Raw genomic sequence first — 16,767 nt, 5'->3', positions numbered from 1 at the left:
TTAATCATGAGGGTTTATCCAAAAATGTTTTGAACGCTTTTCTTTTTTGTATTTCTACTTTATTTTTTCATTATTTGTAGAACTGAGATAGTGTGAGCGTGTTGGTGGATTTGTGAAAGAACAGGCTTAAATCACTTTAGTTCTCATTTGAAGCATTTAATATAATAAAGAATCAGAACTCGCTCGGTTCCGAAAATCACAGTCCACAAAAGCAGTTAGCTGTAACAACTTCCCCGAGAAGCGCGAGTTTTCTGTGCTCTTGGCGTGAACTTCTTCCAATCAGCGGTGAGAGCGCCCTGAAAGAGGAAACAACCTCGTGTTCCCCAAGGCTGTTTTTTTCTGCGTAGTAATAGAGGCGCAGTGACATCTATGCACTTCCTCTGCACATAGATAAGCATGTTTTGGGAAAACCCTCAAGGATGCACATTAAAAAAAACCCAAATTTTTCTGAAGGACAGTCTCGCAACTACTGGCTTCCTTATCTGTCTGCTGCCCCTTATTGAGCCCCAGTTCCCTCATCTGTCTGCTCTCTGCTTCTCTGTTTATAATTATTGCTTCAGCTACTACTTATTAATTAACTCTCTTATGCTTATTTCCTGCAATTTACCCTTAGCATTATCATCTTGTTCATAAAGCATTTACTAAAAAAAAGATTTTAGGGGTCTAAACCACACCATCACTATGATATCCAGATCTTTTTAATTTTAAGAATTTAATTTTACTGTATATATTTTTTTGCTTCTGTATTGTATTTTAATATCTCACATTTAAAGGTTTTAATTGAATGTGTTTAGTCTTGATTCACTGGAATGGGAGAATTTATTTTATAGATGTTTGTCAATTTTATCCCTGAGTCTCATATAGCACAAGATTGATGTATACATTTTACTCTAACATATATTTCTTTACTGCGGTACAGTGGTTTCTCTGGTTGTCATATCACAGTAATAAAGCAGCAGCAAACAACAACCATCAGCTTCTACTTTACTCATCATGTTATTTTGTTTAGTCTTGTTTCTATTCAGTACCCTCTTCTTGTCCTACACTAAAACTAAGCTGCCTCCCAAAAACTACTTTGCAGCAGCACGGTAATTGGTAACATACAGCACAACTATTATCATGAACTGAGAAGAATGGATCACAAACCATTTATCAACAGTGCTGCACATGAACCAAAGCACAGCAAAACACAAAACCTAAAGCTCAACACTAGCAGGGTTTGCTGCCTGTTTAAGCTGTTGGCTTAATTAATGTTCAGTGTTGATAACCTCATGACCCTAAAGACCAATCTTGTAAACCTTTTAGACAGGACTGGAGTTCTAAGCTGAGAATCAGTAGCTCCATGTTACAGCTATCTAGTCACAAACCTCTACTGTGCGCTGTGGATGCACTGATTTGTCCCTGGCTTTGCTTTGATACTGGAAAAAATCTTAAAAACTGGAGAATTCTGAGGCACGATTTGAAGCAGTCATCCAGTCATGGTGCAGTTCCCCGTGTTTGCTGCAGACTGAGCAACTTTTAGTTGGCAGGTTTATTTGTCTTAGTTTTGGCCAAAGTTGTAATTTCTAGATCCTGATACACACTTCCTTTCTTGATCTTTATTATGATGATTTCTTTCTTCTTCTTCTTTTTTAATAATAAAAGGTATGTGATGCTGTACAACAGAGTAATGGAGCAGAGATGCAGATAGTTCAGAACTTGACTTTGAATCCTTCGATTTTAAAGATTTATTCAGTATTAAAGTAATCAAGAGACAGTTGTCAGCATTTCCACTGCTGCACAGAAAATAACTAGTAATAGTCAATTCAGCAAACTTTATATTCCAAAGTGTAAACAAATATTGTTTAAATAACTCTTATTTTGCTGCCGGTGCAACTCGGTTTAACGCAGTAACCTAAAGTGCACATCAAAGTGCATTTCAAAGTATTTTCGACCATCGCGGCTTTTTTCGACAGTGTAGAGAGACAGGAAGGTGGGAGGAGAGAAGGGGGAAGAACCTGCGCTATCTGAACTTTGCCTTGCGGTATGCATGGTCTCTTGGTCTTCCGCTGAGCCACCCGCTGAGCCACGTCTGACGTTACCCACGAGAGCGTGAAACCACAGACACTCATACATACGTACATATATGTAGTGGCGCAAAAAGAGGGCATGCACTATATGCAATGTATAGGAGCACAGAAGGTGGGGGGGGATCTCTAGTCGGCATTTTCTGTACTTTACAGCTGTGCACATGCAGAGGTGGAAACTAACGACGTACAAATACTTCGTTACTGTACTTAAGTAGATTTTTCAGGTATCTGTACATTACTTGAGTATTTATTTTTCTGACTACTTTTTACTTTTACTTCCTACATTTTTACACAAGTATCTGTACTTTCTACTTCTTACATTTTCAAAACAAGCTCGTTACTTTAGGTTTAACGGGTTTGAGAAACGTTTGCATTTCCAGTCAGTGTGGGAGCCGGTTCCTGATTGCAAGCGTTTTTTTTCTTGGAAGTCACACCAATAGGGTGGGCGTTTGGGAACAGTCACCCCACACGGTAGAGGGAGAGGCCCCTGCAACGCTGGCTCAGAGACCGGAAAAAACTAGAGGAAGTTGCGCTTTACATAGAGGCCGGAAAATAAGTGAGAAAAAGTGTGTGCAGTTTGTCACACACTGTGTCTGCTAGCTAAAAGAACAGCTGCTGTATTTTAAGCAAAGAATGAGATAACTTCACTCAAATGGAGAAAGATGTAAGAAAGAGGTAGAAACGTCCTCCAAGGAGCTACTTTTACTTTCTTACTTTGAGTTCAGAGCCCATACTTTTTTATTTTTACTTGAGTACAGAAGTTGAACCGGTGCTTTAACTTTTACCAGAGTAGTTTTTATCACGAGTACTTGCATTTCTACTTAAGTACAGAATGTCAGTACTTTGGCCACCTCTGTGCATATGATATGATCAATAACAGAGGCAAGGCGCTGCCCCCCCCCCCCCCCCCCCCCCCCCCCACACACACACACACACATACACACAGACACACGAAAGGCGCTCCAACTTTCCAGGGAGGGAAGAGGGAGAAGGATAAAAAATATTGTTGGGATAAAAAAAAGCTTTTCAAAGTGGTTTAAAGACAGTCGGCAGGTTGTGTCAGTGTATTAAGAGGAGGCTTTTAAATACTCAGGTTAGCCTAAGTTACAGTAGTAACATACAGTAACAGGTCACTGTTCTGCAACTGTGTGCTGTAGTTACAATATAACAGATCATAACAAAAAAAAGAAAGGAACTTGTAATAATTTAACTAGATAGTGAATTACATTGTTAAACATTTTTGTTGGTTTGTGAGCTGATCATCTACTGTAATATGTGACATCAAATAAAAGCCCAAGTTGGGTCTCCCTACTTGGGCTTACACCTGACCGCATACACCCCAGAAAGTGTATAGCTGCGCCCCTGCATGTATGTTTGGACTTGAAACCGCAGCAGCGCGCGCAGCAATCACTCGCGTGCGCGATGCTATGTGGCTGTTGAGTTCTACGCGCGCGGGTTGTTGAATGAATACCTGCTCTCCTGAATGAAAACTTGTGTTTTCTCATTCGTGACTTTTGACATAAATATAATTCCATATTACTGAGTCGTTGTTACATATCTCACAGCCACTCCCTTCTGCTCTGCACTAACCCCACCACTTCCGGTTTCTCAATCTTGCTTGGCTTTACTCATATACTATACGTGCAGATCCAATTCCACTCAGCAAAAAAGTGTGCAGTCTGAGTCATTCAGTTCCAGCTTGTTTTTAGCTGTTTTTGGACTTGGCTTTCTGCCTGCTTTCTTCTTACTTCATCCTTCCCTCATCAGCATTTTTCTGCATTACCCTCAACAAAAGGTTTGAAGCAGTTTGAACTTTTAATCTGAATATCGGTGTTTCTTAACAGTTTCCGTGCATAAGGAGTAGGACTGTTTGATTAGATTTATCTTTCAATTTCAGTTCTTGGCCATGGATTATTTTGTGCGAAACAAACTGCATGAATGGGGCCTCAGTGAGTGGGTGGAGAAATTTGAAGGTAAAGTATTATGATGCATCCCTGATGGTTACAGATATTGATACTAATGTGATCTGTGAGACATACTATCTGTTAATATAGATATTAATACTATAACATTGTTCTGCAGTGCAATGCAACAGTTTGTAGTACATTGTTTAGAAAGTACAAAAGCACTTCGGTGGTGAAGAGAGGTCCGAGTGTGCTGTGTCAAAACGTGATTTACTATTTTTTTTTTTAAATGTTGTTTATATTGATAAATAGACTGTGGTGCACAGGATTTATAAAGAAATGAATTGTTTTGCAAATATAATTTAAATATATTTATGACTGCATTACATTATAATGAATCCAGCTCTTTTGGCTACTCTTTATCAAACTGCAATGTTATATTTGTTGCAAATAGGCAGATCTCTCGGGGAAAAAAAAAATTCAAGTCAATGATATTTATAAAGAATATATGAATGTCACGTTGCCAAGAAGTGACTGCAGCTTCTACACTGTGACAGGAGTGTTCTTTATGACTCAAAAAATATTGATATCTTTCATAAGAGATTATGTTTGAGATATGCTTGACAGATTATAGGTCCGCAAATCATTTACAACAACACCAACAATAATTTTGGGGGGCAAATCCCGGAAATCACTTTTTGGCGCAAGACCGGCAATTCATGACAAATTGCTCCACTGCCACTATGTAGCATATACATTTCTCCTCCACGCAGTGCAGTACACATTCACATTAAAATTCAAATCACATTATTGCACCCTAAAATTTTAATATATGTTAATTACAGAGTGTACCCTGCCTTTCGCCTCATGCAAGGTTATTATAGTTAACGAAAACGACCGAAATAACTAAAACTGAAATAAATAAAAATGATAAATAAAGGATTAAATGATGACTAACTAAAACTGTATTGTGGGTTTACAAAACTAACTAAAACTAACTGAAATTATAGAAAAATGTTTTTGTGTTATATGAAAGCCTTGTGGAGTGATCTGAAATCACTTTTTCCGCTTTAGCAGTTTTAACCAGAATCTCCGCCACTGCGAGTGCGCCTTCCGGTCTTGTGTGAAAATCTGTTCCCCCAGTGTCGGGAGCGCGCAGCCAGAGAGGCGGATCCGACAGTCTACACGGCGCTTCTGATCGATTTCTCGGTGTTTATTCTTCTCATCAAGGACAATTCCTGTGAATATGAAAACATTTGAACTCTATTTGCCAAAGTTACATGGGGGGAACCAAATATTTCAGCCATTCAAAATATTCTTTTCCCCCTCCATGACATGGGAAGAAATTAATTTAGCAGCAAGTCTTTACCGAGAAATCGATCAGAAACGCCGTGAAGACAGTCGGATCCGCCTCCCTGGCTGCACTGCGCGCTGCCGACACAGAGGAAACAGTTTTTCACAGGGGAACAGAATTTCGCACAAGACCTCCACCGCTGCTAAAACACCAGCACACATAGTGCAGCTCACACGAGAATAAATGCCGATCCAGCGTACAAGTCTAATTAACCAAGCTCTCTGTGCCGCTCTGACAGAACCAGCATCGCGGCCTTGTAGCGAGGTGATAACCTTAATGGACCGTTTTCACTGAAAACACAACTGCTTCCTAAACCTGTACAGGTGTACACCGAACACACAGCGGGAGGATGCGCTGATAAATGTGTTACTGAGACTGGGGTGTCCACTCCACTGTGTGACACACAAGCTTGAAAAGTTGTATTTGAGCTTTGATTCCTTCAAATGCTCAGAGCTCGGTTTGTTCTTGTTTATAACTCTGTTCTGATGTTATGAACCACATGGAGCTCATGTTAATCGACTGCACTGAAGCTGGACCAGTGCTGGGCACTCCCATTTATTCTTGAGATAAACATTTTTATTCATATTTTTCAGTTTTTGAGATACATATTTTGAGATTAGAGTTTATTGGGAGTTTAAATTTATTGGATTTCTTTTTTTTAGGTTGCTTCCCGTTGATGTCTCATGATGTTCATGTGTGTGTCCTTAATATTACACACATGCAGCAGATAATGGTGCTCTCTTGTGAACAGTTGGTTGTTCAATACAATTTCTTTTTAATGGTAAAATTTGAGGTCAGATTACACAATAGTTAGTCTTGCACTTTGAATCTTGCACGTGAGAAATAAAATATGAAAAACTAAAACTAACAGAAACGAACTAAAACTAAGCATTAAACAAAAACCGAAAACTAATTAAAAACAAGCAAAAACAAATTAAAAGTAACCGAATTAGAGAAAAAATAGTTAAAACTAAACTATAATGTAACCCTGGCCCTATGACAGCTGGGATAGGCTCCAGCCCGCCCACAACCCTGAAAAGGAAAAGCGAAGTGAATGGATGGATGGAGTTTTATTAGTGCAACAATACAATGTTTTAATAGACAGGAACGAGTATATTTGATACCAAGATCTACAGAATTTTTCAACACCAGGATTTTTTTTTTTTTTTTTTAATGAACCCCGCAGGGGACATGGGAGAAAAAAACATTGGGGGGGTGTGATGCACATTTGTGCGCTCTGTTAGTCATTCTTTTGAAGGTCTCCTTGTTCCTTTTGGCTGAACATTCAAACCCAATTAAATCGAAAGTTTCCAAAAAATCACTAGGATGAGCAGGTTCCAGTGCAGACTGTTTATTAGACATCTTGGTTACACAAAACAGACAAAAACCAAAACACAGACAGCAACATGGTTAAGATTATACACACACACAGAGAGACAGAGAGAAGAAGAGAGAGGAACAATGAGACAGGAAAATGCAGAAGCAGGAAGAGAAGAAGAAGCAGACAGGAAAGGGATGGGCAAAAAGTAAGACAGCGAGACAAAGAGCGGGCCAACATTTATGTCTTAGAGATGGTGATGTGGATGCTGTTCAGTGTGTTGAAGAAATTCTTTGCTGACAAAGTCTTTGTGAATAATAAAGTTTATTACAGAAAAACAATGTCAGTACGAATACTCCGGAGTTATATTTGGGAGAGGTTTCTGCCAATCGTCTCTCTCCCAGAGAATCAGAAAGTTTCAGCTAATATACCATAAAGCGTCCTGTTTTCTGTTGCCCATGTTCCTGACATTTGTTACCTGCTGCATGGGACTTCCCTTATAAGACTGGCTGACGCCAGCCTCAACACACAGAAAACCTTATCTATACATTATCCTTAGCTTCTGGCCCTAGGCCTTGTGACCCAGGACAGGCTCCTTATTCCTCAATGTCCTTTCTCAGCAAAACAGCAAAAACATACAGAAATTGCACACATGTTGTGCACCAGATACCTCAGTGGTAACTGTCCACTTCCCTTTGACCTCTCCTAATTTACATAATGTCTCAAACCCAGAAACTTGAACCCCAACCAATCACCTGTTTACATCAGCTCTGGCAGATGTCACGGTGACGAATCTTCTTTCAATAAAACCTCTGTTAAGAAAACACCTCTAGTACCATCCCCACTTAGCCAGCTTTTATCTCCCCACTAATTCATGTTACACAAACACAGGCGGCTCTGCAGAACTTCACCTTTGGGTCCCACCTGTCATAAAAAACCCCTGAAATACAACTAGAGGTTGCAGTGTCATGTGAAACCGAGATGGTCCTGCCATCCACCAAGGCCTTAAGCATAAATGAGTAACAGATCTTACAGGCCTTACCTTTACCCCAGTAACCTTAAAGCATTGTGTTCATTAATCTAGTGCGTGTGTGTGTGAGACTAATATACTTTAATACGTGATACACAAAAAATAACAGTAAATACCAAAATAAACAACTCTCTCTCTCTCTCACACACACACACACACACACACACAGCTTGAGCTTTTATTTCATGAATATATATGATATAAAGAATAGGTGTGTGTCCTCCATCACTGTAGTTGTCTATGAGCTGAGTGGCTGAGAGGAGAAGGGGGCGGGGCAGCACTGTCTGTGTTTGTGGTGACCAGGTGAGGCAGTGATGGCGTGAGCGTGAGACAGTCAGGTTCATTCATCATGCCCGTACAGTTTTGGTGTGGTTACGGCCAACAGTGACCGCTGAATTATCAATTAAAATCGACTTTTGCTTTTGCTCACCGATCCTTTCAACATCCTGACGGACGCTGCCGTTTCAAGATCAACTCAGAAGTGCGGGCCTAAAATTAAAAAGTTTTGCTAGATCTTGCAAAAATATATCTCTTTTTTTCCTCTGATTTTTTTTGTCTCCCATGTCCCTGTTACATTAAAATGCCAAAGAATCAGCTGAAATGTTATGAAAAAGAGGTCTGAAAAAGAGCACGCTTTGGAAAATGTTGATAATTGTGAATGATCCCTAAAACAGAAGTATAACAGAGTTAGAAAAAACTAGCACATATTCAGCTCATACAGCTCTGCCAAAAGCTAATTTCTGCTTCTTAATTTTTAATTACAGATGAAGAAATTGATGAAGGAAGTCTGTATTGTCTTGATGATCAAGAAATTGATAAACTGTTTACAAAAGCTGGACCAAGAGTGAAATTTAAGAAGAAACTCAAGCTGTTAAAGGTAATTAACTGCTTTAATCATTTCAGTATCATTTTTACATTAATGCTTAAAGGTGAATTTATTTTAGAATTATCTGGGTATTAAATGTATGATGCCTCACTGATGGTAATAATATGTAGTATATATATTTTTAACTCTTTACTGATATGAATTTGCAATATTTTGATTGTGCTAGAAAGAACAAAACACAAATCAGGAAACGGTCGATGTTTCTGTTCAAGTAAGTTAAAAACAGTTTTGTTTCCTTCTGATTTAGTGTGTATATGAAAAATCAAATATTTTACATATTTACATTTAAGTCTGCTCAATACTGTACAAATTGTACATGCACTGTTTTATCTGCAATGTGAACAGGAGCGTGAAGAAGAAGCAGCTGATTTGGTTCAGGTAGGGATTATATTGAATTTCAGACATAATGAACTGACTGCCTGAGACAGAGTAAAGCTCCAGTCTCACCCAAAGACCTCCAGTGACACCTTAACAACCCCAAATCTGTGCAACCTCCAGCAACCATTGAACGACTGAAATTCAAAACTTTATTCACGGATGGCTGTGGAATACACATTTTGCTCTAGCAACTGATGGTTGCCAGGGGTCACTGGGTCTGTTTGACTGGTACTTTATTGTCTCAGAGGATCACAGATGTTTACTAAGAATCTGACTGTGATCTATTCTTCATCACTGGGCTGGTTGAAAACATAAATGCATTTAATTTTGTTGGTTATAAAAATGTATGTTAAAGGCCTTTGATTGTTGATAAAGAACAATGTCAATGCAAAAAGTTATAATTTCCTGTATAAATGAATTTCATCCTCAGGTTCCCCCATCTACAAGTAATAAAGGTGAGATACACATCTTATTTATTGCATATCATATTAATCTGTGTTTTTAAAGCAACAATATTTTTTGAAACAACTAAATAACTCCATTGAGAAAAAGTTTCAACACTGAGAGAAACCCAAACACATTTTTTTTTGTTCTGTTTTAATTTTTATCTAATTAGGAAAGAGAAAATCAAATCTTCAAAGTGACCTCAGCGTGTTGCCGTCACCAGCTAAGCGACAACGTGAGGTTTTGGCGGTATCATACGCAGGTATTTACATTTCTTTCTAAACAATGTTGCCTTTCAAGCCACCATAGGGTTCAACTTCCATGCAGAGCATTTATACTAGTATATCAAATCTCAGTTTAAACTTTGGTGCCAGAAATGAATTTCTCATTGAGCTTTTGTCAAATTTTAACAGTCAGCAGCGTGCGTGTTACATATATATTAAACCTATAGAAAGCAGCCACATTATGAGCCTGATATACTGTAATTCACACATTCTTCTTTTTTTAACATGAGACTTTAGTGACTGTTATGTTAGTTTATAATTCCTGCTAAATACTTATTTGCTTTCACGCTGGCAGAAACAATGATACTGTCTGAGGTGAAAAACATCATGAGAGTTGTCCAAACCAGACTACATGACCAAGACAAGCTCAGTGCTTTCCTGAAGTGAGTATGAAGTTTTTCATATGTTGTGATGTTTGGGCCATGGTCCACTCCTGAACATGAGGCAGTCTCACAAAGAGTTTGTTTTTAATTTAGTCGCAGCAAAAATACACAAAATAGCTGTAAAACATCTGCAGCAGAAGGCAGTGAAGTGTAATTTATTCACACCAAGAAGAAGATCTCTTTTTCAAGAGTCTTAATCGTCAGTATATTCACATGATCACAACAATTAAAATGATTCACTCCAAACAAACTTTACAGCTGTTACATTGTTTACAGCAATAAGCAGATAACAGAACTTCAAGTGTGTGACATGAATTGTGAGTCCTGCAGCAAGTTGCCATGGAGAGAGCATTTGTCTGTCTATTCTGTGGGCAGATAACCAGATGTTCTCTTCATAAAGTAGAAAGCAGTGCATCTAATTCAGAGTCACATAGGATGCCCTTAATCAACCCTCTAGGGAGAGCATTTGAAATTATCTGCAAATGCAAACATTGGTGAATATTGGTTGGTCAACATTCACCAATATATCCCTCGTGTCACTCCGCCTGTTAAAGCTACTTTTAAGTTGCACTGCTGACTCACAGCAGCAGAGTTACAGATGACTGAATGCTTCAAAAGCACTTAAAATGCTCACAGCTCACTTTTAATGTGTTTTCCACTTAGACATAAGATAAAATTATCCAAGTTAAGACTGATAACGACTTATATTGGTGACTTTGCTACTTTTATTTGCTGTGGTTGTGAAAATGACTTTTCTGGTGTGACAATTGCACCAGATTGATTAAGAAAAACTTCAAATTATGCTTTTGTCAAGTTTTCATGACTGAATCAGTTAACCCATATTTAAAATCTTGTACAACAGGAAAAAGATCAGTGATTTGGAGACAGACAAGAGGGAGCTGGTTGGTGTTTTTGGTAAAACTGGGGCTGGAAAAAGCTCTTTGATAAATGCCATCATCGACGAGGAGGATCTTTTACCCTCAGGAAGTGTCAATGCATGCACTTCAGTCATGATAAAAGTGGAAGCTAACACACACAGCTCAAAGTACGAGGCAGACATTGAGTTCATCACTAAAGAGGTAAAATGATCTCTAAATGTTTATTCTTAGTTCTCACGCCTCAATAAAGGACTTCTAACTGTTGTTATTATTATTTATTTTTAGGAGTGGAAAGATGAGTTGTGGTCATTTCAACAGTTTCGTGCTGATAATGAAAATCAGGAGAATGAAGATGATGATGATTATCGTGACATTGCTGAAAAGCTGTCAGCCGTCTATGGAGAAGAATGGAAACAAAAGTCCTTTCAAAACCCCTTGGACAACAAACATTTCAGAGAAATTCCAGAATTTCTCCAATCCGGGAGGAAGATTTTCACATGTGAATCAGTAAGACAAAGACTCTCCGCAGTGACCCCCACTCTGTAACTTGTGGTTTGGGACTTTGTGGCCAAGTTACTGAAAATGCTGAGACTTTTTTCCCTCCTGGGTCCTCCCTCTTTCTGATCTTTTATTTATTTATTTTTTTTCCCCTGGCTGCAAACATAATTGTCCCGCTAGTTTTGGGGGTTTTTTCTTCACTTTTTTTCATTCTTTCACCTCCATTCAGATAGTTTCAGCAATCTCCCTCCAGATTGGTTTTGCTACATAAATCTAATTGATTTCATTGTAGCTTTAGTGTTCCTGTTTCAAGTACTTGCTCTTATGTCATCTTTTATGTTACTCTAACACTTTGATACACTTTGTAAAACACTTGTAATGATGAATGTAATTAAACTGTTTTGTATTGCTTTACTTGTTATTTATTGCAGGCTAAAGAACTCTCTGCAAAATGTGTCAAGTACACAAGAAGTGATTCAAAACAAAGAGAAGGTGATGGAGTAAAGAAGTTTTATTGGCCACTAGTGAAGTGTGTGACTGTCAGGGTGCCAAACAGTCCTCTTCTCCAGCACGTCACACTTGTAGACCTTCCTGGAAATGGCGACTGTAATAAGAGCAGGGATGAAATGTGGAAAGGGGTAATTCACATTTACTGCTCTTTGCTTTATTTGGTGTTTACTGTAAACAGTAATGTCATCTTTCTATGGAGCACTGAGACATGTTGTTATTCTCCTCTCAGATTGTTGGAGATTGTTCTACTGTGTGGATTGTGACTGAAATTAATCGAGCAGCATCAGAGAAAGAGGCCTGGGAGATCCTGGAAAGTGTCAGCAGCCTCATTGGAAATGGTGGCGAATGTCGGCAAATTCATTTCATCTGCACCAAGTCGGATCTTTTTGGAGATTCAGATGACCTGTAAGTAAATTAAGATGCAAATTATACCGATTAATATTGCAGGACTGTGATTGTTGTAATTAATACATGTGGGTACTCAGAGGCAGATACAGGTTTATAAAGTAAAGATGGTGGACTGAGTAATAAATAGAGAACTCTCCAGTCAGAAGGGAATTGAGTTAGTAGTGGAGAGCAGGACAGGCAGGGGAATTTGTTTCCAAAGGAAATTTGGTCTAGAGAGATAGCAAGAAAGAAGAGGGTGAGCAATAACAAGAGAGCACGAGGAGGAAAAGATGCAACTGGGATCATGACAGCCTTCCTACAGTAGCATATCATAGCTTAACATGCTGACATTTCTTTCAGTGCTTTGATAATAAAAAGAATAAGAAATGCTTTATTTATAATAATAATAATGGACGGTACATATGTACACATTTCTTGCAGTTCACCAGCTGATGTCCGTAAAGAAATAACTGAAAGAAACATGCAAGCCAAGAACATAATAAAGGAAAAATTCAACCAGCGACCCAAGATTAAGGTGAGTTTTATAGCCTGACAGAAAATCCAACACTACGACTCTCTACAGTTTAAAGGATGCTTTAACATGAAACCACATTTTCCTCAGAAACACTTCACTGAGGACAGTTTCAGAGTGTTCACAGTCAGCTCCAAAGAATTCAGAAAAAGGAAGCATCTAAATCCAGATGAAACTGGTAGGGGAAATATGTTGTTTTAGTCTACTTTGACTAAAAAAAAAGAATGAATGCTTTGATTTAAAGTATCTCATGTAAAATTGTAGCATTGAAATTTCATTTTAACAGAAATACCCAAACTTCAGGAAGTTTTGCAAGATCTCAACGACTTTCACTCAGAGACATTAAACTATGTGTCAGGAGCTCGCGGGATTCTGTCTTTGATTCAAGGCGCCAACCACAGAGGAGCGGTAAGGAAAAAATACACAACAAAGCTGAAAAAGCCGCACAGCAGAAAACACACATTAAAGTATCCACTTACGATTAGAGCTGCACAGAAGCAGGAAATGCACTGATCTGTGAGAGACTCGGGTTCTTTTCAGGCAAAAACAAGAAACAGTGTTTCTATCTTCAAACTAAATGTAACCAACAGTGTTCTCTTACATGTTGGGATTTTTGAAACGTCTTTGTCTTTATTTTGTTTATTTTTGTTATATTTATTCATTTATGATTAATTGATTAATTCATGTGTTTTTGATGTTGCATTTTGCTTCTGAGGGATGCGTCACAGGTGGCTGAATTTCATAAATATGTAAGGAAACAAGTAGCATTATGGTTTATTGCTTCAAATATATATACTCTTCAGGATGGTAAAAAAGACGAGGTGTGTGCAGCCCTTGAGAGAAACATGAGCCTCCAACTTGATGCTGTCAAAAAAGAAATGGATAAGACCTACAAGGCTTTTGAAAAATGTCTTGGTGATGGGGTTGAGAAATCTAAAGGTTCATATGAACAAGTACTGAAGTACTTCTTGTATCAAGTATGTATTTAAACTATAGTAGAATCAAAGCAACTTATTGTGCGTGCTGCACGACTGTGTTAAAATAATTCTGTGTTTTCTGTTTTGTTTCAGAGAAAGAAGGGTGGTGCATTTCATAAGATATTGAAGTGTGTTGTTGAGAATGGCGGCATCCACAAACCTAAAAAAGGGAAACCAATAAACCTCAACATGAAGTTAGCTTCATGTCTGACTGACAGCATTGATGAAGAATTCAGAAAGACCTTCCCGTAATAAAAAAACGAGTTCTAAACAGTCCCATTTTATCCAAAATATGTAATTTATTGCATATCACAGTTTTAAAACATAAGCTTTCCAATTCTGCCATCATAAACCACAATGTTTACATGTTTCAGAAATGAATTAAAATGTGGACCATTCAATGGAGTCATCAATAAGTTTTCACTGAACACCGATTCTCTGATTCAAAAGTACAAAAATGTTGGACTGCAACTGAGATTTCTCAAGACCGAGGTAAAAGCTGAAACCTTCATATACATTAGTCCACCAGCAGTAAATTAATAACTGAAAAGTTGGTTGCATAACTTGTAATTTAAAGCAATGTTCATATTTCATGTTTTGTCTCTAAGAAAGAAAAAATTAAGACAAAACTGAACAGAATCATCCGGAAAGAGAAGAAAAAAGTCTACAACAGTCTGACAGAGAAGATTGAAGACATTATGGAAGAAGGCTACAGCAGTAAGAAATAAAATCAGAGATTCAAAACTTGGCACTAAAATACATTTATATTTATTCTGCATAAAAAGTCTGAATGGAGTTTCATGTCTTATTGCAGAGGCTGCAGCCTTTAGAGGAAAGGACTCACTGAAAAATATGAGAGAGACTATTCAGAGACACGTGCACTCAAAGAAGGACATGTTTGAACTGGCAAAAAATACCATGTTGGAGAAGCTGCACAATTTGATGGTTTGTCACATTTTATAAAGAAATATAACGATCATATTTTATTACACGTGTTCTTCAGCCTTAATTCACATGAAGACTTTTGCTATGTTTAAGTAGAATAATCATATAAAAAATGTAAGTTTCTAATTATATTTTGTCCAGTCTTCAAATACACATCTGAACAGTGAGTCATGTTTGACTTGAACTCAATATTTTATTTTTCTGTGATAAATGATTAAAATTTTGGATTAGGTAAACATCGTGGAGACTCTGGAGAAAACCCTGAACGAATCCATTGAACTTTCATTCAAGACTGATGAGTGTTCACTCCCAGGTAAACCAAATCTATTTCTCTCAGGTATTTTAAAATGAATCAAATTATTTAGTCTCACACATATTTGTTTGTGTTAATGGGGACAAAAAATTCAAAAAGTGATTATTTTTTTTCAGATGTTTCAACAGAGCTTGAGATGGTGAAGAAACATCACGATGAGCTTAAAAGCAGCACAGATCTAACTGGGTAAATCCCAAAATGCCATGACTCTCATCATTAGTGTTATTATGGATATTTTTGTTCTTAATATTAACATTAATTTTAACTATACGTGCTGATCAGCTCAGAGGCTGCACTGAGTCCATTTCAAATGCATTGGTCCATTTTAGAGAAACTGCAACTCAAAATTTAGACTAATGAAAGCATTTTATATTCCTGTTTTGTGAGGAGGGTTAAAAGCATTTTAATATAAAGAAATTATATTCTCTCCCATCATTGTTCAGAGTCACAGCTTTGCTGTTTATCTCTTTGCTGGATGTTTCAGATTTGCTGAGTGGGCAGAAACAGCAGAGGCCTGGGCACAAACAGGACATCCCAGAGAAAATGCTCATTAAAAACAAAAAGCCTTCGGATTTGGTTTCAGTCATTTTCAGTTTTTTTCTTTGAGTTTTTTAAATATTGCATAATTTGATTTTTATTTTGTGAAGTGATTCTAGGTTTGTATTTCTAGAAGACATTTTTTGGCTTTTAATGATTCGAATCCTGAGGCAGACAGAAAGGCTGGAGGAGAGAAATGGAAAAGTCCCGGGTTTGATTTATTATGATTTTTCTTTATATATCTAACCACATTTTTTAGCATTGTATTTCAGTGCTTTTATTAGTTTAGTTTTGATTCATTTGGATGGCAATGGCAACTGTATTACTGTAGCACATTTCATTACATGTAAACTCAATGTGCTTAACACAGAAGATAAAATCATAAAAACTCTGAGGTTTACATTTCCCTGGATGACAGCAGAGATTTTTTAACTGTCCAAACCAACAGGAAGGTAACATCATTGAATGATTTAGTACATTTTTGTTTTTGCTTTTTTCTTTTGTTTAACCTGCGCTAATTCTAAAAGTATGCATGTATTCATTATGATTCGTTATGGTTTATTGTTCAATAAAGCTTGAGAAAATATCCTCATATAAGATGGGAACAGTTTGTTTCCAACTTTGTTCTTGAGTTTTTCTTTCAAAGTTTTGGAACACAAAATTACCCAAAATCCTGCTCCGTGACAAAAAAACAAAACAAAACAGAAAACAATAAAGAAAACTGTTCAAAAAATGAAAGGAACTCTTTGAAAACACATCAGATCTCAATGGGGGAGAAAATCACGCTGGATATACTGATATGGACTGGGTGATCTGTTAGATACAAAATAATGCACCATTGTTTAATGTAAATGAAAATTATCCAACTTTGGAGGGTGAACAAACTGTCGCCTCAAGGCACTTTGTATTGTGGGTAAAGACCCTACAATAATACAGAGAAAACCCAACAGTAAAAATGACCCCCCTATGAGCAGCACTTGGTGACAGTGGGAAGGAAAAACTCCCTTTTAACAGGAAGAAACCTCCAGCAGAACCAGGCTCAGGGAGGGGCAGTCATCTGCTGTGACCAGCTGGGCTGAGGGGAGAGAAAGGACATGCTGTGGAAGAGAGCCAGAGATTAATAACAATGATTAAATACAG

General features: G+C 37.6%; 1 protein-coding gene across 1 annotated transcript; it reads left to right on the top strand.

The window, feature by feature from the left end:
- Positions 1-3,722: 3,722 nt before the first annotated feature.
- On the top strand, positions 3,723-16,207 carry LOC115784408 (nuclear GTPase SLIP-GC-like). The gene is made up of 23 exons (XM_030735632.1): positions 3,723-3,864; positions 3,967-4,042; positions 8,440-8,552; positions 8,728-8,772; positions 8,907-8,939; positions 9,370-9,394; positions 9,556-9,645; positions 9,963-10,050; positions 10,913-11,129; positions 11,214-11,435; positions 11,858-12,064; positions 12,166-12,341; positions 12,765-12,858; positions 12,946-13,033; positions 13,142-13,263; positions 13,659-13,832; positions 13,926-14,080; positions 14,207-14,324; positions 14,441-14,549; positions 14,647-14,777; positions 15,009-15,090; positions 15,207-15,276; positions 15,575-16,207. The coding sequence occupies exons 2-23, from the start codon at positions 3,976-3,978 to the stop codon at positions 15,642-15,644; spliced, it is 2,496 nt and encodes an 831-aa protein (XP_030591492.1). The 5' UTR covers positions 3,723-3,864; positions 3,967-3,975; the 3' UTR covers positions 15,645-16,207.
- Positions 16,208-16,767: the final 560 nt, after the last annotated feature.

This window comes from Archocentrus centrarchus, chromosome 8 (assembly GCF_007364275.1).
Source record: "Archocentrus centrarchus isolate MPI-CPG fArcCen1 chromosome 8, fArcCen1, whole genome shotgun sequence".
Classification (NCBI taxonomy): domain Eukaryota; kingdom Metazoa; phylum Chordata; class Actinopteri; order Cichliformes; family Cichlidae; genus Archocentrus; species Archocentrus centrarchus.
This window is presented reverse-complemented; position numbering and strand designations above follow the sequence as displayed.

Excerpts from the sequence above, each read along its gene's own strand:
- LOC115784408 (XM_030735632.1), top strand. The coding sequence starts at position 3,976 with ATGGATTATTTTGTGCGAAACAAACTGCATGAATGGGGCCTCAGTGAG. Across the intron at positions 10,051-10,912 it reads AAGCTCAGTGCTTTCCTGAA|GAAAAAGATCAGTGATTTGG; the intron begins GTGAGTATGAAG and ends CTTGTACAACAG. Across the intron at positions 11,436-11,857 it reads AGATTTTCACATGTGAATCA|GCTAAAGAACTCTCTGCAAA; the intron begins GTAAGACAAAGA and ends TATTTATTGCAG.